Source organism: Pristis pectinata, chromosome 24 (assembly GCF_009764475.1).
Source record: "Pristis pectinata isolate sPriPec2 chromosome 24, sPriPec2.1.pri, whole genome shotgun sequence".
Lineage (NCBI taxonomy): Eukaryota > Metazoa > Chordata > Chondrichthyes > Rhinopristiformes > Pristidae > Pristis > Pristis pectinata.
Window position 1 is genome coordinate 30,988,605 of NC_067428.1, and position 27,162 is coordinate 31,015,766.

Here is a 27,162-nt window from a genome sequence, read left to right on the forward strand (position 1 = left end):
GGGTTTGCGGCGCGGAGCCGGGCGGGCGGGAGGAGGCGGACGGACGGCGGCGGGATCCCTGTTCGATCCTCCTGAGGGGAGGAAGGGCGGGAGGGGGTTTGGGGGGGGGGAGGGAAGGGGGTGGCTTTTCCGTCCGCGTTCGAGCCGCACACGGCGCCCCCGGAGATGGAAAGGAAGCGCTTCGAGTGCTCGGCGCTGCCCTCCGGCTGGAAGCGGGAGGAAGTGACTCGAAAGTCGGGTCTGTCGGCGGGCAAGAGCGACGTGTATTACTACAGGTGAGCGGCCGGGGCCCGGGGCTGGAGCCACGGTGGTCGGCTACCGGCCACCCCCTCGGGGGTGGGGGTGGTGTTGGGGGGGGGGGGACGGGTTGGAGGGGGGATGTTGGCCGCCGATGCCGGCCCGAGGCCCGGGGTGCTGCTGCCCGAGGCCCGGGGTTTTGGGGAGGGGGGGGGGGTGGTCGGGGGGGCAGCAGGGGCCTTGGGTTGTGGTGGGGATGTGGGAGGGGAAGGGGGAATTTAAAAACAAAAGCATCTCCTTTGGGGATCCCGGGCTGTAACCTGGCCCGCATTGTGTGGTGAGGGTAACGTTGTGCTGCACCATCCACGCTCCCTGCATTGTCTCCCTGCAGAGGGGGGGGGGGGGGGAAAGAGGGAGGGGGGACACGTTTGACAAGGGTCTCCTCCTCCTCTTAAAGTTGCTTTCTGTGGGCTTCTTACTTGGGGGGGGGAAGAGGCCTCCGAGTTGGCTCTGATGCTTGGTGTCTGCAGCACACGTTGTGTTTTTTTTTTGCAAATTAAAACCGTTGACTATGTTGTCACCATTTTATTTTGTGCGTTCCTGTAATCGAAACAGTGCCAGTGGTGGTTTTACACGTGGCTGTCGGGCTCATTTTGTAATTGGACTTGAAATGTTTAATAGCTTTTTTTTTACGAAGTAAAATGTCTCTTCTTCCCCCCCCCCCCCCCCCCCACACACGTGTGCCTAATTTGAGCCCTGTGGGATAGATGGGGGTAGTTTATCATGTGGAAATTTTCAGGGTTGCTGCTAAGTGAAATTTACTATAAAGTGGAGGATTGTTAGAAGTTGTACATTATTTCTTGATGGTCGTGATCCGGTTTATAATGTAGAGGTAGTTTTTGAGACTAGGATTTCGGTTCCACTTGTGGCTGTGTTGATCAGGTCATTCTTGATGCGTGTACAGCTTTTTTTTAAAAAAGGTCTGTATACTAACTGAAAGAGTATTGCAATTAATCCCTCTGAGAGATGCCCAGTTGTAGATGTCCAATTGTAGTTCTGTATAGAAACCAGAATATGAATCTTGGTTTTATTGTCTGACTCCAGCTCCCTCTGGGATGAAGTTAATTGGTTCTGACCCTACTATTGCAAAGATTTTTCAAATATTAGTTTGCGGCATGGGTGATTTTTTTTGGTTAGGAAAAGATTGACTGTGGAACCATGCTCCACTTGCTGGGATGAGTGTGGTGGTTATCTTCAGTCCAAGGGGTGCCTGTGATCTCAATCCAGTGTCTGTGGTAGGGCAGAAAGTTGAGGATGGCATGAGTGATATTAATTGTAATTTAGTTGACTGGGATTTCATTTTTGAAAAGCAACTTGAAATTGTGAACTCTTATTGTTGAGTTACTACCTAATTTTCGAAATTTGAAGTGAATTAAGTGTCTCTTAAGATGCTTGGATCCAATCTGGGCAATATCATGACTGCTTGGTTGAGGATTTGGGTCCACTACAGAGATCTGAACAAAGATCTCAGTAGATACACACAGCAAGCTGAGTGAGACTGCCAGATGTACCATCTTTTGGATGACATGTTAACTGAAGTCCTGGACATGTTGTCCAGTAGATATAAAAGTTTGAATTATACTTTTATGGAAAAGGGAAATTGGAGTATCCTTTGTTCCGGACCAATACTCATCTCTCTAACTCAATGTCAGTTTATTTGGCTATTATCACATTATTTTAGTGGTGTCTTGCTGTGCACAAGTAAACTGCCGTTTCACACGTTCTATAACCCTGAAGGAATAATTATCACTTATAAAGCACATTGGTCCATCCTTGAGTGAAGAAAGGCATCATGTGAATGCAAGACAGTTGCTTGTTACCAGCTCAATGAATGTTCTGCATTTCTGCTAATAGTACAGTAGAACTCTTGCAGTGTAAGTGTCAATGCACACTGCTGGTATTCATGAATTGTAGAAACATACACCACAGAAATGGGTTCTTTCTGCTCGCCTCTAATGCTGATTTTGATGGCTATCTAGGCTAATCCCATTTACCTGATTAGGTTCCTATCACTCTGCCTTTCCTAACCAAATACCAGTCCAAATGCCTCTGAAACATTGTAATAGTATCTGCATCCTCCAGCACCTCTGGCAGCTTGTTCCAGATGCTCACTACTCAGACCTTTAAATTTCTTTCCTCTCTCACCTTAAACCTGTGCCCTCTAGTTCTAGATTCCCTTGCTCGTGGGGGAAAGAGGAGAGAGATTCTTATTATCCTCTTAGTTTTATAAAACTAAGATCACTCCTCAGCCTCCCATGTTCCAGTGAGAATAAACATAGTTTATCCAATCTCTTTATAACTAAAGGAAAAACTGAAACATCCGGGTGACTCTCTTCTGCACTCTCTATTGCTAGCACATCCTGTACTGTGGCAAATAGAACTGTACACAATATTCCAAATGCAGTCTAACCAATGTTTTTTTTACAGCTGCAACCTGGCATCTCAACTCTTGTATTCAATGCTCTACTTCTGAAGGCAAGTGTACCAAATGCCTTTACTGTCCAATCCACCAGTGTTGCTACTTTCAGGGAGCTATGAACTTGCACCCCAAGATGTCTCTGTGCATCAATGCTCTAAGATCCCTGCCATTTCCTCACTTTGGGAGATCTAATTCTGGTAGGACATATAAAGTGCATTACCTCACACTTGCCTGCATTTGCATCCATTCCATTCTCCAATTCCATCTGCCTCCACTCTGCCCAATTTTCCAGCTGATCCATGTCTGTCTATATCCATAGCTAGCCACCTTCACTATCAATGACTCCACGGTTTTTTTTGGCCGTTTGCAAATTTGCTACCTATGTTCTTGTCCAAGTCATTTTTGTGTACAAACATGTTCTAGCGCTGATCCCTGCAGTACACCACTTTTGCAGACTTGTAGTCAGAAAAATACCCACTACCCTCTGCCTCACATCACCAAGCCAGTTTTGAATCCAATTTGACAACACCTCAGATCGTTTGCACCTTAATCTTCTGGACCAGCCTACTATGCAGGACCTTGTCAAAAGCCTTAAAGTCCATGTAAACATCTACCACTTCTTCATTAGTTACCTTTCAAAAAAAAAACTCAAATTGGATTTGAGACATGATCTCCCCTGCACAAAATCACACTGACTCCTAATCAGTCCCTACCTTTCCAAATGAACATAAATTCTGTTCCTTAGAATCTTCAGCAACTTTCCTACCATTGATGTAAGGCTCATTGGCCTGTAGTTTTCAGGCTTATCCCAACTGCCCTTTTTGAACGAAGAGAGAACATTAGCTATCCTCCATATGTTCTACCAGATTCAGACCTCCCAAAGTGCATTACCTTGCACGTATCTGGATTAAGTTCTATCTGCCACCACTCCATCCGGTTTTCCAGCTGTTCTTTGTCTGTATCCTTGGACAGCCTTCTTTGCTATCTACGACTCCAGTATTTTTTTTGTTGTCTGTAAACTTGCTACGTAAGTTCTCATCCAAATTATTGAACTTGAAGGCACAATACTGAGAGGTACAAGAACAGTGGGCGTGTGTAGTTCATTGACTGGCGGGGCAGGTTGAGAAAGTGGTTGAAGGAATCCTAAGCTTTACAAAGTACTACAGCAGAGATGGTATGATGAATCTTTTAAAAATCACTGCTACATCCACAATTGAAGTATTGTCCAATTCTGGGTGCTAGGTGTGATAGCTGAGTCAGATTTATCAAAATGGTCCAGGTTGTGTGGATAGATGAAGTGGGGTTATTCTCCATGGGACGCTCGAGATTACGAGGGAATCTGATGGAGGCATTTTCTTAAAAAAAAGTGTTTGCATGGGTGGAGAGATCATGAACTAGTGGGTGTAAGTGGTTAACAAAAGAACCCAAATTGATGTGGAAAACCTGTTTTATATAGTGAGTGGTGACGGTCTGGAATGCATGCCTGTAGTTATAGTGGAAGTGGATTCAATTGTAGCTTTCAAAAGGGAGTGGTTAAGTATCTGAAAGGAAAAAATTTGCAGGGCAGCAAGAATATGGTAAGGGAGTGGGACTAGTTAGAAAGCTCTTGCCTAAAGCCAGTGCAGACTCAAAGGGCTGATTGGCCTCCTTCCACACTGTAATTGTGATTCTGTAGCTTTACAATTACACTTCCTGTTTCACTGCAAGAGAAGTGAGGGTTTGTATTTAAACATAAAGTTCTTTGCAATCAATGAATGATTTCTGAAGTGGTGCCTGTTACAAAGCATATCAAATGGCAGCCTATTTGTGCACTGCAAGCTTCCATAAAAGTATCAGATGAGGGTGTAGGCACTGAATTACAATGTAACTATTGGGGGAGGGGAAATTAATAATTTAAAACTTTATGTACTCTTATATAAAAGCAATGAAGCATTCCTTTTTAAAGTAATGCTGTCTAAAGCAAATAAAAAAAGACAGACATCTGGCTATTTCAATAATAATCATATCAGATCAAAGTATTGCTATTATTGTAAAATACTTGGATCTTTTGATTTAAGTATGTTTGTATGGTGCTGAAATTGGGAAAATAAATCCAATAATTATGAATAGATTTATAAGATTTGTCTTTCATTATGATCCTCTTGAATGTGTAATTACGAAGGTTCAATTCAGTGGGTTCAGAGAAACAAACCACTTTTATTACACTGCACAGCACAGATTAAGTCTGAAATTTAAAGCCATTCCAACTTGGGATATAGACTTGTTCTTAAGTGCAGCAGTAGACTATTTATAGAAAATCACCAACTGAATTTAAGATTTAGAATTAAGAAGCATGAAGTCAGTCTAATGTCAATTAAACAAATGGTAGCATTGTCGTTTATACTTGCTGTATACACTGGATGTACATGTTAAGTTCAATGAACTTTGTCTATATGACAAATTTTTTTAAAAAATCCAGTTTAGTATTGCACCATTTGCAGAGATATGCAGCTTCCAGGAACTGGGACCAAATATGGGATTTGCTTTCCACAAATCCTTGTTTACCACAAACAAAATTTAAAAAGCAGTGTTGAAAATAACTGCTGAGTCTGAGTATTGCCATAAAATGGTTCATTTTTAAGTGAATGCATTTGATAATTTGTATTTGTCCATGAAGCCATTGAATATTTGAACCCAGTAATTGGGATCAAATGAAGCAATTAGTTAAATCCAATACCACTGGAACTGCCCCTAAAAATAGGAGCACATTTGACTAGCAGCATTGCAAAGAATGACTTTGGGTAGCCGTGTCAGATTTTCAAAGCACAAGGTTGCTTTATTATTTGAAAACATACAAAACCTATGAAATTGAGTTGAAAACATTTGAATCAGTAGTTTTCCTCTGCACAAGTTGAGGAAGTAAAAAAAACAGCAATAACTTGATTTTTAAAAAAAAACAGCATAAACATTTTGGTTATAGGACAGTTGATCTACACTTGTAACAGTATTCATAATGTGCTGAGCTGGTCATTTATCTGAAACCCAAACCACTCTCGCATTGTCAGAGATGGTTTATAAAATACTCTGGAAAATTTTAATGGGACATATCCAGGTTTTGTCATTTGCAGTGAGTGCACTGCAGGAACATTGGTTCAGTTGACACAAGTCTCTGTCAAAACAACTGCAAAGCAACTTACAAATTGACCTCCTTAAGGCACTATTTTATTTGTGTTAAGCATGGGGCATTTCCATGTTCATGTATATTCCTGTCAGTGTTCTTAAAGATTTTGGAGTCTGATATTTATTTGGACTAGTTTCTTCACAACCCTTCATGTAACTTTGAAATAATTGAATGCAATTATAGTTCAACGATGCTAGATGTTTCAGGGCTAGGAGGGTTTAATACCATGTGTTCTTAAATCTGGCATTCAGAAATGTCTAGCTACTTTAGAGTGCGTAGCATTCTGCAGTTAAATTGGATGTATTTGCTTTGTTAACCATATCTTAATTTCATTTTACCAGCTTGTATTAAATTTCAAAATGCTCTTTATGTATCACGTTTGGTCAGCAAGGATGGGGGAATGGTCCTTTAGAAAGCTGTTTTTATCTTGTCCTGACTAAGGGATCATTGTATGGAAGAACACCCTTGACTATTAACAAGGAAATGTTTGAGTGCAGTAGAGTTCTGTAAGTTAGACAAAAATCAATGTGTGCTCAGCATGTTTCTAGAACTTGCAATGACTTGTTGATCTATCTTGATAACTTTGGTTAAAAGATGAAATTTGACCAGGTTTTGGGCATTCCCTGAATGGGTGGGTTAATGATATCCTGTCTGGGGCTTAAGGCTGCTTCATTGATGATGCAGCAACTGTGCAGTATCATTTGAAAACTGGTATTAGTTTATTATTGTCACATGTACCAAAGTACAGTGAAAAACTTGTCTTGCATACCATTTGCACAGATCAATTCATTACACAGTGCATTGAGGTAGTACAGGGTAAAAGCAATAACAGAATACAGAATTAAGTTTCACAGCTACAGAGGAAGATGCAGTTGAAGAAAATAAGATCGATGAAAACATTGTGATCTTGAATGTTACATCTCCCTGATTGCAGTTAGACATTGAAAGGGTGGATGATCTGTCATCTTCATTGCAAATACTGATTCGTAGAAACAGTCCAAAGGTTTTACATGGATGTAGTAAATGGGGGGTAAAGATTAGTATTTTCTGATTCCAGGTATTTCCCTCTTTCCACACTGCCCCCCCCCCCCCCCCCCCACCACCACCACCACCACCACCACCATGTCTCCCTTTTCATACCCTGCTTTAGTTGATTAAAATTTGAATAGTTTTTCCCCTTTTCCCAACAGTATACAATTGTCAGAATTTTCTGGAGTGTTTGTTCGGCAAATACCACTTATGTTACTTGGTTTATAATGACAGAGTCTTTGTGTTTGGTAATTTACTTCAGTCTTGATTTAAGTGCATATTGAAAAGTTAAGTATGTGGTGAATATAAACCTCTTTAAGAATTCATCTATTCCAAATAGTATGATAACACTTCCTATAGAAAGGTACAATGACAGTAATTTGATCAATTTTCATGTTTGTAAAATAGGAGTAAATTAAAACTCTGGTTCACATTTTTGAAGTGGTACATTTTCCTCTGAGGCACAAGGTGATTGTGCAAGTTCAAGTTGATATTTTTCATCCCAGTGTGAGCATAGGAAGAGCACAAAGTTTAACTTTGACTTTTCTGAGCCAGTTATTAACACAGTACAATTTGTGTATTTATATAGCATCTTTTTAATCTTGTAAAATGAGTTTTTTGCAGGTTGTTAATGTCTAATTTGGACATATTAGAGGTCACTATCAACTGTGACTGAAAGTACTTATTTCAAAGAACCAATTGCCAGAAAGATGTCTTTAGCACTTTGCTTTCTTCTGCTACCCTTTTCCTACACCAATGTGCTGCCATACCCATATTTTCTGCCAAACTAGATCCTCTTCAAAAGCATAGTGGGCCATAAGACTCTTCTAATGTAGTCCAGTTCCAGTGCTGTTAAACTCTAGACCTTTTTCTGTTGTTGCAAATCTGGATCCTAAATCTCCACCTTTGATTACTGGTGCAACAAATTTGCTGAATGCCCCTATTTTCCAAAATTCTAAGACTTTTCATTTACCTCCCCTTATCCCATCTCCCTCAATGTTTCTGAACATCAAGAACTTTATTTCTACTGTCTCTTAGTTCTAAAGATCCTGGAATTTCTAAAAATTGAACATAAGGAACTTGTATTTTTTTAAAAATACAAGTCAAGACTGGTTTAGTGTTGTGAAATGTTATTTAAATGAAATATCATGATGATGAGATTTAAAGTTGTAAGTCTTGCTGCATGGCGTATCCCCAGTTAATGCTGTATTCATTGGTTCACAAAAGACTGCCATACAAAGTAGACTTCTGGGCTTCCTAATTCATTATGAAATTTATTTTACAAAACCTTTTGTTTTCTGTAGTTGCTAACCTCGGCTGTCAGTATGCTCTGCAATAGACAATTGATGTTTACAAGTGAGAATTCATGATTGGGTTGTAAAGTTTGGCAATAATGGCATGAAAGGAGACCATTCAGCCCAGCAAGTGCATACTTGCTTTTTTTTACAAGAGCAGTCCAGCTAGTCCCACTCCTGTCCTCATGACCCTGGAACTTTGTTTCCCCCAAGTACTTACCTCCAGTTTCCTTTCGAACACCATGATTGAAACTGTCTGTCCCAGCCCTGGTGCAGTCCATTCCAGATACAAACCACTCATCTTGTAGAATTTTCTTCCTCATGTCATTTTTGGTTCTGTTGCCAGTCACCTTCATTTTATGTCCTCTGTTACTTGATTAAATTGGGAAGCTTGGAAATTCTAGTTTTTGTGCATAAAATATAAACTATATGCAGGAGTATATATTAAAAATGAGAATTATAGTATAGTATTAGTATCTATGACTAATTTACTCCATTAGAAAGTTTCTTCCTAATTTTTGTCAGGTCATTCATAGTAAGTAATTTTCAGCATTTGGAGTCTTGCTGAGACAGTGACAGACAATGGATGAAAATTCAAGATCATGCTTCTTGATAAACGTATGCAGGTCTCATCTTGAAATTAATTTTCTGGTGAGTAGGAAGCCCAAATGCTCCTAACTGGACCTATGATCAGTACAGATCTAAAATACATCGGGGGAAATTGGGTTGGTTAATGGAAATAATTTCCAGCAAAGAATAGTTCAAATATACATGTTTATTAACTTCAGTTGTCATTAAAATTACTAATAGTCCAAACCCTTTGTGTCTAAAGTGGTATCATTTTATAGTTTTAGAGTTATCTCAGTGAAAGTGATGGAGTGGGAAGAATTCAGAATGCTTAATTATGTTCCATTTCCATCCCCCATTTTAAATTGTGTTTCTCCCCTCTTGTTTAGGTTGCCAGTACATCACGCACCATTCCCTGGCCAAGAAGAGAGACAGGTGATCTGCTACCAGGCCTCTGCCAATGTAGCTCTTGAGCTGTCCACTAGGAGGTGCGTGAGAGACCTTTTTCTTCCCCATGGGGAAGCGTGTGACACCTTCTCCTTCTCTAGTGTGATTGAGATCAGGAGATTGGTATGTGGGGATCATGGGTCCAAACAACTAACACAATAGAAGTTCTAGAGTTTCTGGGACTGTGGAAATATTGATACAAATTTAAATACCTCAACTTTCAATTGTATTATATATTTTTCCCCTTTGTCTCCCTGCGCAGTTCGTCTTTCCTGCTGAGAAAATGTGGAGTTCTGCTTCCAGACCTCCGTCAATGCTGCTGTATAACCAGCTGCTTGGAGGTCTGTGCAAATAGCCTGAGAAATGGCACCTTTTTTTCTCTTTTCCCTGCCCTTTGGTGAAGCTCTTGGCCATTACTTTGCATAGCTATGATCAGCATCTTATGTGGAAAATTGAGTGCTCCAAAATGTGCTGCTGTGCCGTGCCAAATGGTTAATTTTAGTGATGCCCCTAGTGTGGAATCTACATTCTCTTGGATGGTCATGACTGATCCCTTTAACTCATCTGAAAAGTAGATAATAAGTTTTATCATAACATTTTAGATCAGCTTTCATACTAGGTTGATGTTTAGTTGACTGGTAGTGTTATCTATGACCCTATTGAATGATGGTTTCAACAGCATGTCTACATTACCTGTATGTGTGTATGTACCATGTTAGTAGGTTTTAGTACCTTTTTTGAAAATTGATTCTTTTGGAAAAATGTACGGCAAAGTCTTATAATGCAATAAGAAACACTTTTTGCGGTTGCATTATTTTAGCCCAAGTGGAAAGAAGTTCAGAAGCAAGCCACAGCTTGCGCGGTATCTGGGGAACTCTATGGATCTGAGCAGCTTCGATTTCCGAACAGGAAAAATGCTCATCAGCAAACTGAATAAGAACAGACAGAGGCTGCGCTTCGACTCTGCCAACCAGGTCAAGGTATTTAAGATTTTGACATTTTCACCAGTTTGTTGTATTTCACAGCGATTTGAAGAATGATCCGTATACCTTATCACTAATGTTACTTATTAACCCAATTGGCATTTCTCTATCTAAGATTAGAACTAAAATGGACTCCATGATTTGTACATCTGTCCAAGCTCAAAACAATTAAGATGCGCACTTCAATGAAGTAGATGAAATTGTTCTGTAAACCTGAGTGGTTTCAGTGATTTGAGCTCTGTATGCCTTGGAGACCTGCTTCCAGCAGCTACCAATGCTGAACTGAATAATCAACTGGTTGGGAATGTGTACAATTAGCCTGATACATGGAACACTAAGTGTGGTTCCTAGTCATCATTTTGTATAGCATAACAACTTGCTAATTTTTGAAAGTCGGATGTCTTCAATCGTGTGTAATCTGTTATCACTGGTGGAAATGCCTGGGGAAACTAGAAATAATCAGCATGCGGTGACTTTTACAAAAGATAATGATTTCTTTTCATTCTGGTGCTCATTCCATTCTTTGGGATGCATGATATTCCTGAACTGGTACTCCAGTGTTTAATTTTTCACAACTAAAATAACTAGCATTTCAGGACCTTTCTCCATTGTATCTTCTGTGACTAGCGGCCCACCTGAGTACTTAGTTTGGAAAAAGTGGAACAAGTGGAACTTGCCCACTGAAATAATTAGTTGAACTGAATATTTGAAGTGTTACTTGTCAACACAGCCAAATGCGGGATCAGTATCTTCATTTTGTTCAGGCTATGTTTACAAATCTAAGCTTAAACAGTATAATTTTATACTGGGATAATTGAATTTGGATGTAACAGTGGTCTGGAGGGAGTTTTTGAATTGTATGGTGGCCTCGCTGGATTTGTTGAAACTGGGTAGCAGGAAAACGTAATTGTTGCAAATGGAAACTTTGTCCACCAATTGTCAAACATATGTTGTGACATGAAAAGTAATCAATGGGAGATTTGTTTCAGCATTGCCCCTCATACAGGCCATATATAGGAATGTCATTTAATTTTTTAAACATAAATTTTGTCACCCTTATTGGATTCATTTCAACTGATATTATACAGCACCTTTTGCAAACTTGTAGAATGGTTTTTAGAGTTTAGAGTGGGTTATTAACTTCAATGTAAAACATTAGTCAAACGTGTATGATTCATAAGCAATTAGTGAGCTAAACTTTGCCTATTTGTCTAGGGAGTGGGCCACCAAAGCATATCAAGCATCCTTCTGCCTTTACCTGGAGACTTTTCTGAATTAAAGATGGTCACTTTTTTGTTTTTATATTTTATTGTCCATTCTGAAGGTTGCATTGACGTCAAGCTAGAGCAATGTCAGAGGGAATCATTTGTGATTGTCTGCCTGTGCATGTTATGCAGCAGGAGTGATTTGGGGAGTAAATCTGAATGGAGCTGGGCTTTCAGGTTGATTCTGAGAATATTGGACTAATTTAACTTCTCTGCTGAAATAACTGAGAATTTTCAAACTAACTACAAAATCCCAGGGCACTTAAAAAGAAATCATTATCTCTAGAAAATGCAAAGCTGCTGAACTCCCCATATAATTACTTGATGTAGTATTTTAAAAACTGAACACTAGTAATATATCATGAACATGTAGCATTATAAAATTTGTATGTTTTTTATTGTTGTAAATTCCTGGATTCTGATGAAATGTTATCGTCTAAAATGTTAGTTACCCAGTTATTAAATTATCCATACTCAAGAACTGTGGTTTTTTTTAACAGGGCAAACCAGATCTGAACACTTCACTCCCTGTTAGACAAACGGCTTCAATTTTTAAGCAACCTGTTACTAAAGTCACCAACCATCCCAACAACAAAGTAAAAATGGATCCGCAGAAAGCTGTTGAACAGCCACGACAGGTAGCTGATATTTAATAATGTATTGTAGATTGGTGCAAACTTAATGCAATATTGCTTATGATTTTTCTAAATATTATAAATACTTTGCTATCTGTATTTGTTTCCTCTTGATTCCTTTATTACCTGCCCCCAGTTTAAAGGCAGCACCATTCTGGTTCATTAACAAATAGGATTCTGTGTATATACATCAAAGTGTTGGCAGGTTAATTGACCATGCAAGGCATTGCTTCTAACCTCAATTCTGACCTCATTCAGCCTTTTGAAAATACCAAGTTTTTGGGAGGCATATTGGAAAGTCCATGTTATGCATTTGCTGACTTAGCATAACATTAAGGGAAAGATGGTTTTTAAATGCTTTTTTTAAACTTTAGATTTCCTTTCAATATCTGCTTCATTAATCCAAATGGCTCAGTTTAAGGTAATCATGCCATGTTTGTTTTAAATTGTTACAAATTTAAAGTTTGCTCTTTTAAAAATTACTTTTTAGTTATTCTGGGAGAAGAAACTTACTGGATTGAATGCCTTTGATATTGCAGAAGAAATTATCAAGACTATGGATCTACCTAAAGGTTTACAAGGCAAGCAAAATTTTAATATCATTGCTGACTTATTTGGTGTTAGAGTAGATTTTTGAAAATGTTTTGAAGGAATTTGCTGTTTGTGACTTGAGGCCATGCCTCAACTTAAAGTAATTTTAGTTGGACTGGTGTATGATTTGGAAGTTCATGCTCTGATGCTTGGTATTCCTGCATAAATGAAAATGAGTAAGCTGCTGTTGGAACAAGATGATAGCTTTTCAGTAGTTTCTTGCCAATTTTCACAGCATACTTCAAGATTATTTCTCTCCCTGCCCCTCCTGCACTTCTAGGAGCTTGCTCTTCTCTCCAAAGATCACCAAGTTCGGGCCAGTTAGAATTGTTAATTGCAGAATGGATAACCCTGCAGGCACAATTTTTTTTTTTCTCATCACATGGCAGCAGAGGCATAGCATAGGAGCAGGTATAGACTGCACAACCAGTCGAACCATTCTGTAAGATCGTGGTTGATCTGATGTTGGCTTCCTGCCTCCCTTTCCTGCTTGTTCTCCTTGTCTTTTAAATAGACTCTAATTCTATCAGTCTTGGCCTCCACAGTTCTCTGGGGGAGATGTCCAAAGCTTCATGACCTGTTGATGGAAGAAATTCCTCTTTATCTAAATGTGCAATCTCTTATTTGGAACCTTTGCCACTTTAATTCTAGATTTTACCACCCCCACCACCCCAATGGGGGAATCTTCTCTGCATCTACCCTGTGTAAGTCCCATCATTTAATTTGTAACAAGTTCACCTCTTCTAAACTACAATAAGTATAAGCTGAACCTACTCAAACTTCCCTCAGTAGCCTTCATCCCAGGAATCAACCCAAAGAAGGTAAATCCCTTCGGAGATCAAAACTGTACAGAATACTCCAAATGAGAGTTGTGCACTTGTTTCATGTACTTAATGTGTGGACAAGACAAAGTAAGTCTGATCAGTTGCTGACCCAAGCTACCCCACCTAATCCTTGAGGACGTTGGACAGATAATTCAAGGTCCAGAATTTGACGTCAGTGATGAAGTTGGTGCCAACTGCTGATGTTGAAGAAAGCTCCACACAAAGATCTAGTGACTTGATGCACAAAATTCTGCCCTTTTGGTGCTTGTTGCTACTTGGGCATCAGTTCAAGGAAGTTCAAGCTGCTGTGATGTCTGTCAGTCGGTTGAGCATTTGAGTTGGATTATTCTCCTAGATGGTGTACTGGGAAGAATATGTGTAACCTAGTGCCAAATTACTTAAGACAGATTCCTCAAACATTAGAGGAGCAGGTGTAGCCTAGTCATCCCTCAACCTGCTCCATCATTCAACAAGATTATAAGAATCTATAGGTTTTTGGATATTAAGGGAATTAAGGAATATAAGGTTAGGACAGGGAAGGGGAACACAATCTTACTGCAAAGTAGAGCAGATGCAAGGAGCCAAATGGTCTTCTCCCATTTCTTGTCATGTGGCTTAAGGTAGAAGCTGAAGTACCAGACTGAAAACATTTCAATATAGATTTGGGGGTGGGGGGAAGACTTCTGACAAAATTTAGTCTACTACAAGTAATAGCCAAGTGGTAACAATAGCTTTGTATAATAAGACATGAGCATGTGGTTTTTTGGGGTATTTTACAGTGGGAACAGTTCAGGGCTTCAGTTCTGGTGATTGCAATGGAGAAAGCTGCAAACAGTTTTGGAATTTTGATTTCTGAAGTGAGCTATGCAGGAAGGATGACATCTGTAGATACAGTGGCATGCAAAAGTTTGGGCACCCCCTGATCCACATTTCTGTTACTGTGAATAGCTAAGTGAGTAAAAGATGACCTGATTTCCAGAAGGCATAAAGTTAAAGATGACACATTTCTTTAATATTTTAAGCAAGATTACTTTTTTTATTTCTGTCTTTTACAGTTTCAAAATAACAAAAAAGGAAAAGGGCCCAAAGCAAAAGTTTGCACACCCTGCATGGTCGGTACTTAGAAACACCCCCTTTGGCAAGTATCACAGCTTGTAAACGCTTTCTGCAGCCAGCTAAGAGTCTTTCAATTCTTGTTTGGGGGATTTTTGCCCATTCTTCCTTGCAAAAGGTTTCTAGTTTTGTGAGATTCTTGGGCCGTCTTGCGTGCACTGCTCTTTTGAAGTCTATCTGCAGATTTTCAATGATGTTTAGGTCGGGGGACTGTGAGGGCCATGGCAAAACCTTCAGTTTGTGCCTCTTGAGGTAGTCCATTGTGGATTTTGAGGTGTGTTTAGGATGGTTATCCTGTTGTAGAAGCCATCCTCTTTACCTTCAGCTTTTTTACAGATGGTGTGATGTTTGCTTCCAGAACTTGCGGGTATTTAATTGAATTCATTCTTCCCTCTACCAGTGAAATGTTCCCCGTGCCACTGGCTGCAACACAAGCCCAAGGCATGATCGATCCACCCCCGTGCTTAACAGTTGGAGAGGTGTTCTTTCCATGAAATTCTGCACCCTTTTTTCTCCAAACTTTCCCGCATCCTCACCACAAAATTCAGCATCTGAAGTTTGCAAAGGAATATCTAAACAAGCCTGATGCATTTTGGAAACAAGTCCTGTGGACTGATGAAGTTAAAGTAGAACTTTTTGGCCACAATGAGCAAAGGTATGTTTGGAGAAAAAAGGGTGCAGAATTTCATGAGAAGAACACCTCTCCAACTGTTAAGCACAGGGGTGGATCGATCATGCTTTGGGCTTGTGTTGCAGCCAGTGGCATGGGGAACATTTTACTGGTAGAGGGAAGAATGAATTCAATTAAATACCAGCAAATTCTGGAAGCAAACATCACACAGTCTGTGTAGTTTTTAAAAAAAAAGCTGAGGATGAAAAGAGGATGGCTTCTACAACAGGATAACGATCCTAAACACACCTCAAAATCCACAATGGACTACCTCGGCACAAGCTGAAGGTTTTGCCATGGCCCTCACAGTCCCCCGACCTAAACATTGAAAATCTGTGGATAGACTTCAAAAGAGCAGTGCACGCAAGACAGCCCAAGAATCTTACAGAACTAGAAGCCTTTTGCGAGGAAGAATGGGTGAAAATCCCCTTGAACAAGAATTGAAAGACTCTTAGCTGGCTGCAGAAAGCGTTTACAGGCTGTGATACTTGCCAAAGGGTGTGTTACTAAGTACTGACCATGCAGGGTGCCCAAACTTTTGCTTTGGGCCCTTTTTCCCTTTTTGTAATTTTGAAACTGTAAAAGATGGAAATAAAAAAATTAATCTTAAAATTAAAAATGTGTCATCTTTAACTTTATGCCTTTTGGAAATCAGGTCATCTTTTACTTGCTTAGCTATTCACAGTGATGGACATTTTGACCAGGGGTGCCCAAACTTTTTGCATGCCACTGTATAATTTCATAGACAGCTTTGTGCCAAACATTTACTATTTACCCCTTTGTTTCCATGCTAACCAAAGTGAAGCTGTCCAGCTTATTCCTGTTACCAAGCTCTTAAACTTTACAATATCTCAAGTTCATATCCAAGTACTTTGTAAATACAGTGAGTGTTTGTGCTTCCATTACCACTTCTGACAGTAAATACCCCCCCCCCCATCTTGTTGAAAGAAATATCTCCCTTTCACTCCTCTAATCCTTCTGGTTGTCTTGAATATGTACCGCTTGTATTTTGATCTCCCTTCAAGAGGAATGGGCCCTTAGCCACTTCATTTGGGTCTCCTAATTTTCTGCACCGCATTTAATTCTCCTGCCTCATCCTCTGTCCCCAAAAAGAAAATAATCCCAGCCTATCCAGTATGTCCTTGCAGACAACCTCTTCAGTCTTGGTATCATCTATTAGATCCAATTTTGTGTTGTGCAATTTCTGCATGATCTCCCTGTTCACGTAGGTCATGCTGAAATTGCACATGGAAGTGTCCTGCATGCTGCCTTGACTATCTTATCAGCCTGCTTCCTTACTGTCCATGACTTGCAATTTAAGATGTTTTTGCAACTTTACAATTTGTAGTATTTCCTAACTATTTTGTGTATTTGTCTTATTTATCCTTAAAGCCCAGCTCTACATTGACACTTTTGCATTGATAGCTTGCTTTCTTGCTATCAACAGCATGGTCAATTTTGTATTAATTGGTAATAATTCTTGCAACAAAAGTGCAACTCTTATCACCAAAGCAGAAGATGTAGTACTGAACCCTGCAAAATGAGAGTTTGTTTCCACATCTAGTCTGAAGGCATCAGCTCTACCTCACTACTATTCCTTTTGACCTTCCAGTAACCCTTGTCAGGAATCATGTTGGCAGTGTTTCCCTTCCCTTTCTGGCTATTTTTGATCTGTTTAACAACGTGGATTGCAGTTTTTGTGCTCTGACTCTGAGCTGAGTTTCTAATCCAATTGTCTCCATCACACAAACTCTTTTGATTCTCCAAGTGTAATATAGCCTGGGCTGACCAGCCTCCCATCTCCATTCTTGGTCAACCAGCTCAACCAACTCTCCGCTATATTGTTTCCCCCATCATATGCCAAATCCCATCACCATCATCCTGTCCTTATGGCAACCTTTCTTTTTCTTTTCTCTTTCCTCACCCCCCCCCCCACCCCACTTTGTTTCCATCATTTCATTTTAAAGCCTTGCTTTAGCTGTTTAGACTCCATGGTCTGGAATGCTCAACTAAAAATGTGGTGTGGTTTAAAACTTCCCTATTGATAAGTTGTTTGATCACACATTCTTGGCTTTATTTACCCCCATGTTTACAACTTGTTTCTGAATAGATTGGGAAGAGATAAAGACTCCACTGAGTCACAGGCAACTTATTGTATCTACAAGATGTATAGATACCTTGCCAACCCTACAACTGATGCCCTAACTGGTATCCATTGCTCAATTACTCAATCCACATGTTGCCCGCTGCTTAAGCCTTCTATGTGGAACCTTGTGTACTCCCTGGAAGAATGTTAAATTTTCCTGTTTCTAATTAGATTGTCAACAAAAATGTATCCCAAGAGTTCTAATTTATTCTTGCATATTAAATATTAATCCACTTGCATATTAATTTTTATCGTCTAAAGAAACTGGCAATCTTGATTTTAAAACATTCTTTCCAAGTTATCTAAAGTTATTGATTTACTTGAAATGTTGATGATCTTGGCAAGACTAAATTAGAAATCTGGTTCATGAATTACGATTTAATTACTGAAACTATTTGTGTATTCTTTTGCAGGTGTAGGGCCTGGATGTACAGATGAAACCTTGTTGTCTGCTATTGCAAGTGCTTTACACACTAGTTCTAATCCTATCACTGGCCAGCTCTCGGCAGCAGTGGAAAAGAATCCTGGTGTATGGCTGAATACCTCTCAACCTCTCTGCAAAGCTTTCATGGTCACTGATGAGGACATTAGGTAAGAACTCTAAATGTCCTGTTTAGTAACTGTTACAAGTAGTACTATTAGATAAAATGAGGTTGCAAACTGCAGGTTGGTGTTGCTGCCCTTGGTCTCATATCATGAAAAGATCTAGAGTTTGAAAACTGGGGCCAATTGATTTGGCATATCTTGTTGAAGACCTTTTATTCTTGGTCTAGAAAGTAAGATTGAGAGTTTACCTCCCAGACTGATGTGACAATCTCATACAGTAGATACTCAAAATCCAGTAGCTGTTCTTGTCACTTACCAGACTGGCATCTGGAACAGGTGCTTTGTCTAATGAGGAAATGTTGGACAGGCCAGTTTTGAGAAGAATGAGAAGTGACTTTATGGAATAGTGTAAGATCTGATAGGATAGAATTTGGAGACTTCTTCTGTGGGAGAATCTAGAACTGGGCAAATTGAGGGTCATGAATCTTTTTGGAATGCTCTTCCTCAAAGGGCAGGGGAGGTAGTCTCTTAATGTTTTTAAGGCAGAAGTACGTGATTGATAAGGGGGTAAAAGTTACAGGGAGTAGAAGGAATAAGAGCTGAGGTTACAGTCAGAGCAACAAATTCCAAGCGCGCAACCTCGGCTAGGAGGACGAGGACAGCAGAAGCACCTGGGATGACACCACCTAGAAGTTGCCCTCCAAGCTACTTGCCATCCTGACTTGGAAATGTATTGCTGTTCCTTCACTGTTGCTGTGTCAAAATCCTGGAGCTCCCTCCCTAACAGCATTATGGGTATACCCACACCTCGAGGACTGCAGCAGTTCAAGAAAGCAGCTCACTACCACCTTAAGGGCAAGTAGGGAAGGGTATTTAAATGCTGGTTCACTCTGTAAAGCCCACATCACTTGAATATACAGAGCAGGCTGCTAATTTGTATATCACTGCATACAGGAAATTCTAAACACAACCTGTGTGAACTATAATCTCCTGCGGAGCACTATATCAGAATTATAGGAAGCTTATTTTCTGAAAGTAAGGGAAGAATCTGGTAACAGACTAGTTCAAACCTCATTAGCTGTCTGTGAGCTCCATCCATTTTAGTGTTCAGTTTAACAGATGTTGCCTGATGTGGGTTTTTCCAGTCTTCTGTTTTAGTGTTCAGTAACGGCCTGCCCACAGTATGCTCCATTTTCACCAGTAGGGATAAGTGTGACCTCACCATTTGGTTTCACATTTTGGTTACAAACATTGCACATCTGTTATTGCCTTTTCACACTTGGCACCACTAACATATGCTTCCTAAGAAATGACCTGGTATTCATAATTTGACTTTGAGCAGAAATGAGTCTTTAAGAAAAACCTGTATATCCAGAACAGTTGCCAGCTCCAGGATTTCTGCTTCAGAACAGGAATTGTATCAGCTTAGAACTGCTTACTTAAAGATTTGCCAGCATAGTGCTTCAAGCCTTCAGCGGTAGATGCAGTGGTCATCTCCGATAATAGAGTTAATGGCACTAAGTAGAAGTTTTTCTTACATTGGTGGTGTAAGTTTGGTTTTTGTTTGCTCCTTCAGATTCTGGGCTCTCTCCAGCACTTGTATCTAAGTTGTATTGCTATTCTGAAATTTGTTTGAATTGTGGGAGAATAGCCTGTTTTCTCTATGAATTGATACTGTAACACCAACTTAGTTTGCAAAAGTGATTTGTTCATTTGGAGAAGTTTGCATCATTCTCTGTGGTACTTCTGCATTGATTTATTCTGTGATTCCAATGTCCTAGACACTAAACAAAGATGAGGCTATCAATACATTGTGTAAATGTATATCAAGAAAAACAGTCCACTGCTAATTCATGGAAGTTGCTCACTCATAAGATTTGCTCTTTTGGTTTGATTGCACAGTTGTGTCTTCAAGTTCATTTCACTGACATTTGCAAAATTCACCCATGGAGACTTTGTCATCCCTGCCCAGCATTCTGAATGATACAGCTTTGATTTGCTTTTGTCCAATTTCTTTGAGGGAGACTTCAGTTAACGTTCTATGTTGTAGGATAATCTTTGAATAATATATGCCCTTTGCATATTATATTTGTACCTTTTCATCTCCAGGAGTATTACCTCAACCAATATTCTTCCATTTTGTTACACGTGAAATTAATGGTAACTAATTTGGAAACTTTCTTTTAGTGAAAAGGTGAGATTTTTTTTGAATGATTTTTCTGTTATTTATACAGAATGTAGGAAATACCTTTGGTAGTTGATTTTGGTTTTTATTGGCACATGTAGTGAGATGCTTTGTTTGTTTTTCGTGCGTCCATACAGATCATTCCAAACACAAGTCCATTGAGGTAGTACAAAGGGAAAAACAATAACAATGCAGAATATAGTGTTGAATTTAAAGTACAGTGCAGGTAGGCAAATAAGGTGCAAGGGCCCCAATGAGGTAGATTGAGAGATCAAGCAATTCATACTTAGACACATTTTTCTCTCTGAAGAAATGAGCACACTCCACGAGGAATGGTCTTGCCTGTTGTTTTCCAGTGGAATAGATCCCATGGTATTGTTTTGAAGGGGAGTTGTCTTTATCTTGTCCTGTCTATATTTATCTAAAATGTGTACCAAAATTTTTCTGGTCATTATCACATTTCTGTGAGCCAGGTGTGCACAGATATGTTCCACCATTCCCAATATTTCAAAAGCACTTGTGTGTAGAGTACTTTGGAATGCCTCTGAGGCACTAAAAGGCACTACCTAAATGGAAGTCTTTTTCTAAATCTGATTAATAGTTTTGTCACCTGCCAGATGCAAACTGTGCTGCTTCCTTTCATGTTGGGAAATGCTTACATGTAGAATACAATCAGCCAGTGTTTCCAACATTTTTCAGTTTTTAACTACACCTCAGCAGGTTCGGAAACATCTGTAGAAAGAGGAACAGTTAATGTTTTGGATCTGATTGCAGGGTTCCAGAACTGAAATATTAACTGTTCCTCTTTCCACAGATGCTGCCTGAGTGTTTCAAGCATTTTCTGTTTGTATTTCAATTTCCAGCATCTATTGAATTTTTATTTTCAGCTGCTGAAGTTATGCAGATCACTTTGGTGTATGTAATGCATTTTGGAAAGTCGTAAGGGCAGGACATGTACAGTAAGTGGTAGGATGCCAAGGGATGTTGATAATCAGAGGGTCCTTTTGGGTTCCAGTCCATAGTTCCCCAAAAGTGGCAACATGGGTGGACGGATTGGTGAAGAAAGTATTATAGAATATAAAAATAAGGAGGGTTCTGTTGCAACTTTACCAAAGTGCTGGTTAGATTGCACCTGGAGTATTGTATGCAGTTCTGGTTGCCACATTCTAGGAAGGATATGGTTGCAGTGGAGAGAGTGCAGAGGAAATTCACGAGGATGTTGCCTGGACTGGAGGAATTTAGTTATATGGAGAGATTGGATAGGCTGGGTTTGTTTTTTCCCTGGAGCGAAGGAGGCTGAGGGGTGACCTGATGGAGGTATAAAATTAAGAGGCATACATGGGTTGGTAAGAACCTGGATAGTCAGAATCTTTCTTCCTATGGTAGGGTATTGAAAACAAGAGGACATGGGCTTAAGGCAAGAGGAGGAGTTTTAAAGGAGATCTGAGGGGAAAGTCTTCTGGAACATCCTGCCAGAGGAAGGTGGATTTGTATCCAATCACTAGGTTTGAGAGATGGTAGATGAATAGGCAAGGCTTAGAAGGGTGTGGACCTAATGTGGGCGTATGGAATTAGTGTACCTGGGCAGAAAGGTTGACATGGATATGTTGGGTAAAAGAGCTTGTTTCTGTGTTGTATGCCTCTGACTCAGATTAAAAGTTGAGCAGGTTCTAGTTTGGACCATAATTTGCCTAACAGATTACTGACCAAGTGATGGTTGGAAATTTTTCAACCAAATCCCACTGGAATGCTTGCATCACAAATTAGATGAACCCAGACCCAATTAATGGTTTGGACTTAATAAATTAGATAGTGGGGCAAGGGGTGATTGTGAAAGAATGGTCAACTAGTGAGTGTTTTTCCTACTTTGCCTCTTCCTGATTGTAGCTTCAAATCCCTACAAGAATTTGTGAAGTAACTTTGGTTTTTACTTTACCACAGAAAAAAATTTGCCAGATTTGCTCCTGTTTTGATTATCACACCCCTGCCTGTGCCCCCCACCATCCCTACTTTTCTGTTTAAATAGTAACCAAATGGCAAAAATGTAGTTAATTCTCTTCTGTTCTTCAGGAATTTTCACTAGTGCAGGCTTAATAACATACAGTAGTGTTTTTCTTTATCAATTTCAAGTTGTCCATTTATATTGGTAAACCCTCATTGCAAACTATTTGCCAAGAGAATGTAAAAGGTGCACATCGAGATAAACTGATTCTTGTTGTTATTGTAGTCACTTCTGTGAATGTCAGGCACCTTTTATTGGTAGGGAGTCTGGAAAAACAGCCAAAGCCACTGGGTACAGTGGGGATTTTATTTCTTTTAATAATTATATTCAAAATAAAGGTACAGAACCCATACCTCCAGGGCTACAGTTCAAGAAGGCACCACCTTCTCAAGAGTAGCTAGGGATCGGCAATTAAATGCTGCCTCCGCCTGTGAAGCCCTTAATCCTTGAAATTAAATGCAAGAACTACAACAATAAGCAAACTGTTTCTTTTGGCACTGATTCAGTTACTGACCCAGCTTTCATACTGCTGTCTAATGCCTTGATTCTGTTCCAAATTAAGACATTTAGTCAGAAAATGCACTGGCATGATTCTTATTGTTATGGGTCACCTTCAATGAAGAGGAGCTCTCTTGTTCTGCCTTTTGGAGCTGCTCTTTCTTTCCACTTACTGCTCACTTCAGTGATGAACAATTGACCATGATGGTCCAAACTCAGATGTTTGAGACAAATGAGATGATTCAAGAGTCAGAATTGGAAGAAATATTTGTTAACACCCATTGGAACTTTGCTTATGCCACATGTTCATAAAGTTCATAGGCATTCCATTTTAAATGGCTCCATGATCATGACTCCGGTGCATTGAGAGATGCCTCAATATTGTGTACTTGTTATTGCATAACATTGTTACTTGATCAGTCTTGAGCTGGCTGAGTATATCGCTATTAAAATTCATTGCAGGAAGCAGGAAGAACTTGTACAACAGGTGCGGAAGAAGTTGGAGGAGGCACTGATGGCTGATATGCTGGCACATGCTGAAGAATCTGGAAAAGAGTCAGATATAGTGCAAGATAAAGAGGACGACGTATAGCCAAGGTATCATGAGGAAATCTCAGTATTTGCACAATTGCAGTGAATATTTTTATGTTGTATAAATCTTCCATACTGAGAAGTACACGTTGTGTTTCTGAGGCAGTAATCCAGAGGGCTTCGACCATGTTGTCTTTAAATCTGGTTAATAATCTGGGATTTGGGAAAATGACAGCTAATCTTAATAACAACCACAGAAGCTACTGGATTGTTGGTTTAAAAACCTATCTGGTTTGCTGATGCCCTCCAAGGGATGAAATCTGCAATCCTTGTGTAGCTTGTGTTTTTGGACTCCAGAACCCCAGCCCCTCCATGTGATTGACTCTGACTCTGAAAATGGCCCAACAAGCTACCCAGTGATGGATGACTCACCACCTCAAAGGCATCCAGAACCCAGCAACAAATGCAGGTTTTGCTGGTAGCACCCAAATCCTGAAATGTGAGTAAAAATCACAAAATAATACACTTCATTCTGCATCATCTGTACCCCATTGGAGTTGGGTGATTGACCTGGGATAGGGACGGCTCTGAGATGCATTGGTAAGTGAGCAAAATTGTCTGGTAGCAAGCTGGATAACACCTTACTGTGTGCTGCAAAAAGCTGTGTACATTTCCCAACCCAAGAATTTCCTATTCATGCATATAATATTTGCATGTGAGATCCCTTTATGCACATTCCTTTAGCTTTAATGGTACCTTAAAATCAATTTCATGTACTTCAGCTACCCTTTATTTCCTTGCTGAATATCTATGCACATTGCCACATGCTTATTAGCATCATGTTGACTTGAGACCAACTGAAAGAATGTAAGTGCTGCTGACTTTTTTCTTTTTACTGAGACTATGGCTAGAATCAATCAAGCACACAGTTTAAAAAGTGTAAGCATAAGAGAACTGGCCTCGTGCTAGTTGAACAAGTTGGATTCCTAAACTCAGTGCTAAGCATAGTTTATGACCGATCACCTCTGTTGTCATGCTATCAAAGAAAGCAGCCAAATACAATGATTTTGTTCCTGGTATTATCGGCTCTGCTAGTTTGCACAGAACCTGTTTTCTTATAATAGTGACACATCAGAAGTATTTGTGTAGTGAGGTGCTTTGGGATACCCCAAGGTCATGAAAGACGTCATGAAGGCCTTTTGACTATTGGAATATATGTCAGTTTCAGATGTTTCTTCACTTGGTCTCAGATCAGAATTCCAAAAGCTATTGACATATTTATCAAGCTTGCTTTTTCTCTTGGACCACAACTTGGGGCTTGAGTTTTTCTATAGCTCTCTCTCAAATTTAGCAGTGCAGGTTCAGTTGCTGTTTGATTTCAAGTAATGGTCCTTTTCAAGAATTCCTCAGCAGAGGGCTGGTGTTATATTGACACAGACCTATGGTTGATCTAGCAACTTGAACTACTAACATTTTGGGAGTACAGCAATATCTTCAAATACTGGCAAGTGGAGAGACTTCAAGACACTTAAATATTACTATAAACAACTTTGGGTAACTCTCAGAATAAAGGAGTGGGGAAATGCCTGTGCTCTCTGTTGCTTACACACATGCTCCCCCCAAAAGATGAGAGGGATTCTAGCAATCATTTTTAGACTTTGGCTTGATACATTGGATTCAAACTCTTCAGATCTGACTAAACCAGTTGGAAATTTTCTTCTCCTGCTTGAATTACCATTTTGGGGTTTGCCAGGTTCACTTTTTTCATTCTTTTAATGTAAATAACCATGCTTAAGATGTAAAACTCTACATAATTAAGTATTTGTAAGTTTGGGAAGAATTTCTGAGAGCCCTGGATGTTGCTATGCTGTAGAAATCAATACCACAGTCTCTCTGATGTGAAGGATGTGCTTCCATTTATTTCCTTAATATAAATGCTTGGGCAAGGAAGCAGTTTGATCATGGTCTTAACCACTGTTTTTTGTCTTGCAAGTCTGGGGTTTAATCCAACTCTGTTACTGCTTTCAACGGACTGTTTCGGCAGAGATGAGTTTCACACCTTGAGCTTACAAGAACTTGCTCATTCTTTACATCTTGGCAGCTTCACAGTGGCTTGCACCAGTGTTTAGATTGGATGTGCTCACTGGAAGGGAGAGGAAGATAAATCCAGATGCCATAAAATCTGATCGTTCCTGCTCTTGATGGCTTGACTTTTTTTGTTTTTAACATTCAATATAATTTGCCATGTAATTAGAATTATAAACTCTTGAGTTATTCTTGTACCAGATTATCATATGTAGTTGGGAGGCTGGAGGGAAATCTGATCTGAGGATGTATTTTGACTTGGCCTTTGTATAGCTTGGTAACATGTCTTTGCTCATTATCAGGAAGGCTATGTGTTGGATTTTTTTTTGGCTATGCATTAGGGAATACTTAAATGTGCTCTCTTTTTACGTTTTCAATATAATCAGTGTATTTGCTTATTACTGTCCTTCGACAACTGAATCCTGTGAGACAAAGGAGTAATCCATAGCAAGTCACTTATAAATTACTATTTAGGCAAGTCACATGGCAGGTTGTGAAATTTCAATTAACCACCAGCCCACAGCTTTGAATCTCTTGGCAGAGATTACTATTTGCCCTACAACAATGAGATCTATTCCTGCAAAATGAATTATTATTATTTGCTTTTTTTGGCAGGTTGTTACTTGAATCCAGTATTTTTCAGGGAAGTGTGGACAAAGACAAGTGAAAATATTCGTAAGAATGAGAATCACTGAATAGTTGAATCATTTTGGAATTTCCACATTCAAACTGGTTTATCATATGTTTGAAGAACTACTTTCCCAGTTTTAAAGTGCTTTTTGTCAGATGGAAACGGTCATTTGTGATGGGCATGTAGACCATTGCCAGTAATCATTTTTAAACCTGGTTTGTTTTTATATGCACATTTTTTTTAAAGCTATGTAAAATATTGTAAAAATTGATATGTGCAAGTTGTCTAGTGGTAGGTACATCCTATTGTTTATGGTTTAATCGTGAAATAAGCATACATCTTTAGTGACTAGTGCACTAAAGAATGACTCCAGTATTTCTAGTTTTGTATGTTACATTTCTAGAACATTGCCTCATTAAAGAATTAAGAATGCATTGTTCAATCCAGAAACTGCATTCATGCATGTTCTGTGAAAATTTGTTTTGAATATGTTTTATAATGCATGTCTCCAGTTCCTCCAAGCCTTGGTAAGTGTACATTATGTGTAGTGGAACTAAACTGTAAAAGCTGGAATGGCTTGTCAATAAAATCTCATTGCCATGTGTTTTCTATTCAAACTGGTAATATTTCAAAATTGTTGTGAATGAGCTTGGATTTGGGATAATATACAGCAGTGTTCTGTTTTAGATTTGGGTGCAACTGGTATATTTAACAACTGCCAAAGGCAAAGTAAAGTTAGTTTTTGTATAAATAAAGGTGACGTTGAGCTTGTGTTTTGAAGTATTTAAAATTCTGGTCCTATATATTTTAAATTTCTGAGATGAAGGATGTATTTTTGGGGGCAGATAAAAACTAATGAAGCCAAATTTCAGAAGTTTCAAATCTCAGTAAATTCTGTTGCTGAATCAAGGTCAGATGTGATGGAATCTGTTACTCCTACTGCTATCTTTTTTTGTGAAGTGGGGGTGGGTGGGAAGAACCTCCAGCAATTCATCTCATTCGTCTTCCCAGAAAAGTGTCTTTTTTTTTAAAAAAAAAGCACAGGGATGTTCAAATCATTCAAATGTCCTACCATTATACCCTCGGGTGATTCTATAATTAGTAAGACTGCTGTTTATTTAGTTTTTAAACTGTGTTCTAATGGACTTTTATAATTCAAAACAACTTCAACTTCATTGCAGGGAATTTGGCAGCCAATTTATAGCAATGTGGTAATGACCAAGTGATCTATTTAAATATTTTG

General features: G+C 39.3%; 1 protein-coding gene across 4 annotated transcripts; it reads left to right on the forward strand.

Moving 5' to 3' along the window:
- On the forward strand, positions 1-26,523 carry mbd3a (methyl-CpG binding domain protein 3a). Of its 4 annotated transcripts, none has more exons than XM_052038079.1 (8): positions 108-275; positions 9,157-9,255; positions 10,035-10,194; positions 11,963-12,100; positions 12,588-12,678; positions 17,855-18,032; positions 23,135-23,269; positions 25,904-26,523. In XM_052038079.1, the coding sequence occupies exons 1-7, from the start codon at positions 166-168 to the stop codon at positions 23,262-23,264; spliced, it is 906 nt and encodes a 301-aa protein (XP_051894039.1). In that variant the 5' UTR covers positions 108-165; the 3' UTR covers positions 23,265-23,269; positions 25,904-26,523. The 4 variants fall into 4 exon arrangements, with proteins under 4 accessions (XP_051894041.1, XP_051894039.1, XP_051894040.1 ...); XM_052038080.1 differs by having other exon boundaries at positions 10,035-10,188; XM_052038081.1 differs by lacking the exon at positions 9,157-9,255 and having other exon boundaries at positions 1-275.
- The last annotated feature ends 639 nt before the right edge of the window (positions 26,524-27,162 follow it).

Bases quoted from the DNA above. Each gene is read 5' to 3' on its own strand.
- mbd3a (XM_052038079.1), top strand. From the start codon at position 166: ATGGAAAGGAAGCGCTTCGAGTGCTCGGCGCTGCCCTCCGGCTGGAAG. The intron at 9,256-10,034 runs GTGCGTGAGAGA...GCATTATTTTAG, and splicing joins CTTGAGCTGTCCACTAGGAG to CCCAAGTGGAAAGAAGTTCA. The intron at 18,033-23,134 runs GTAAGAACTCTA...AATTCATTGCAG, and splicing joins GTCACTGATGAGGACATTAG to GAAGCAGGAAGAACTTGTAC.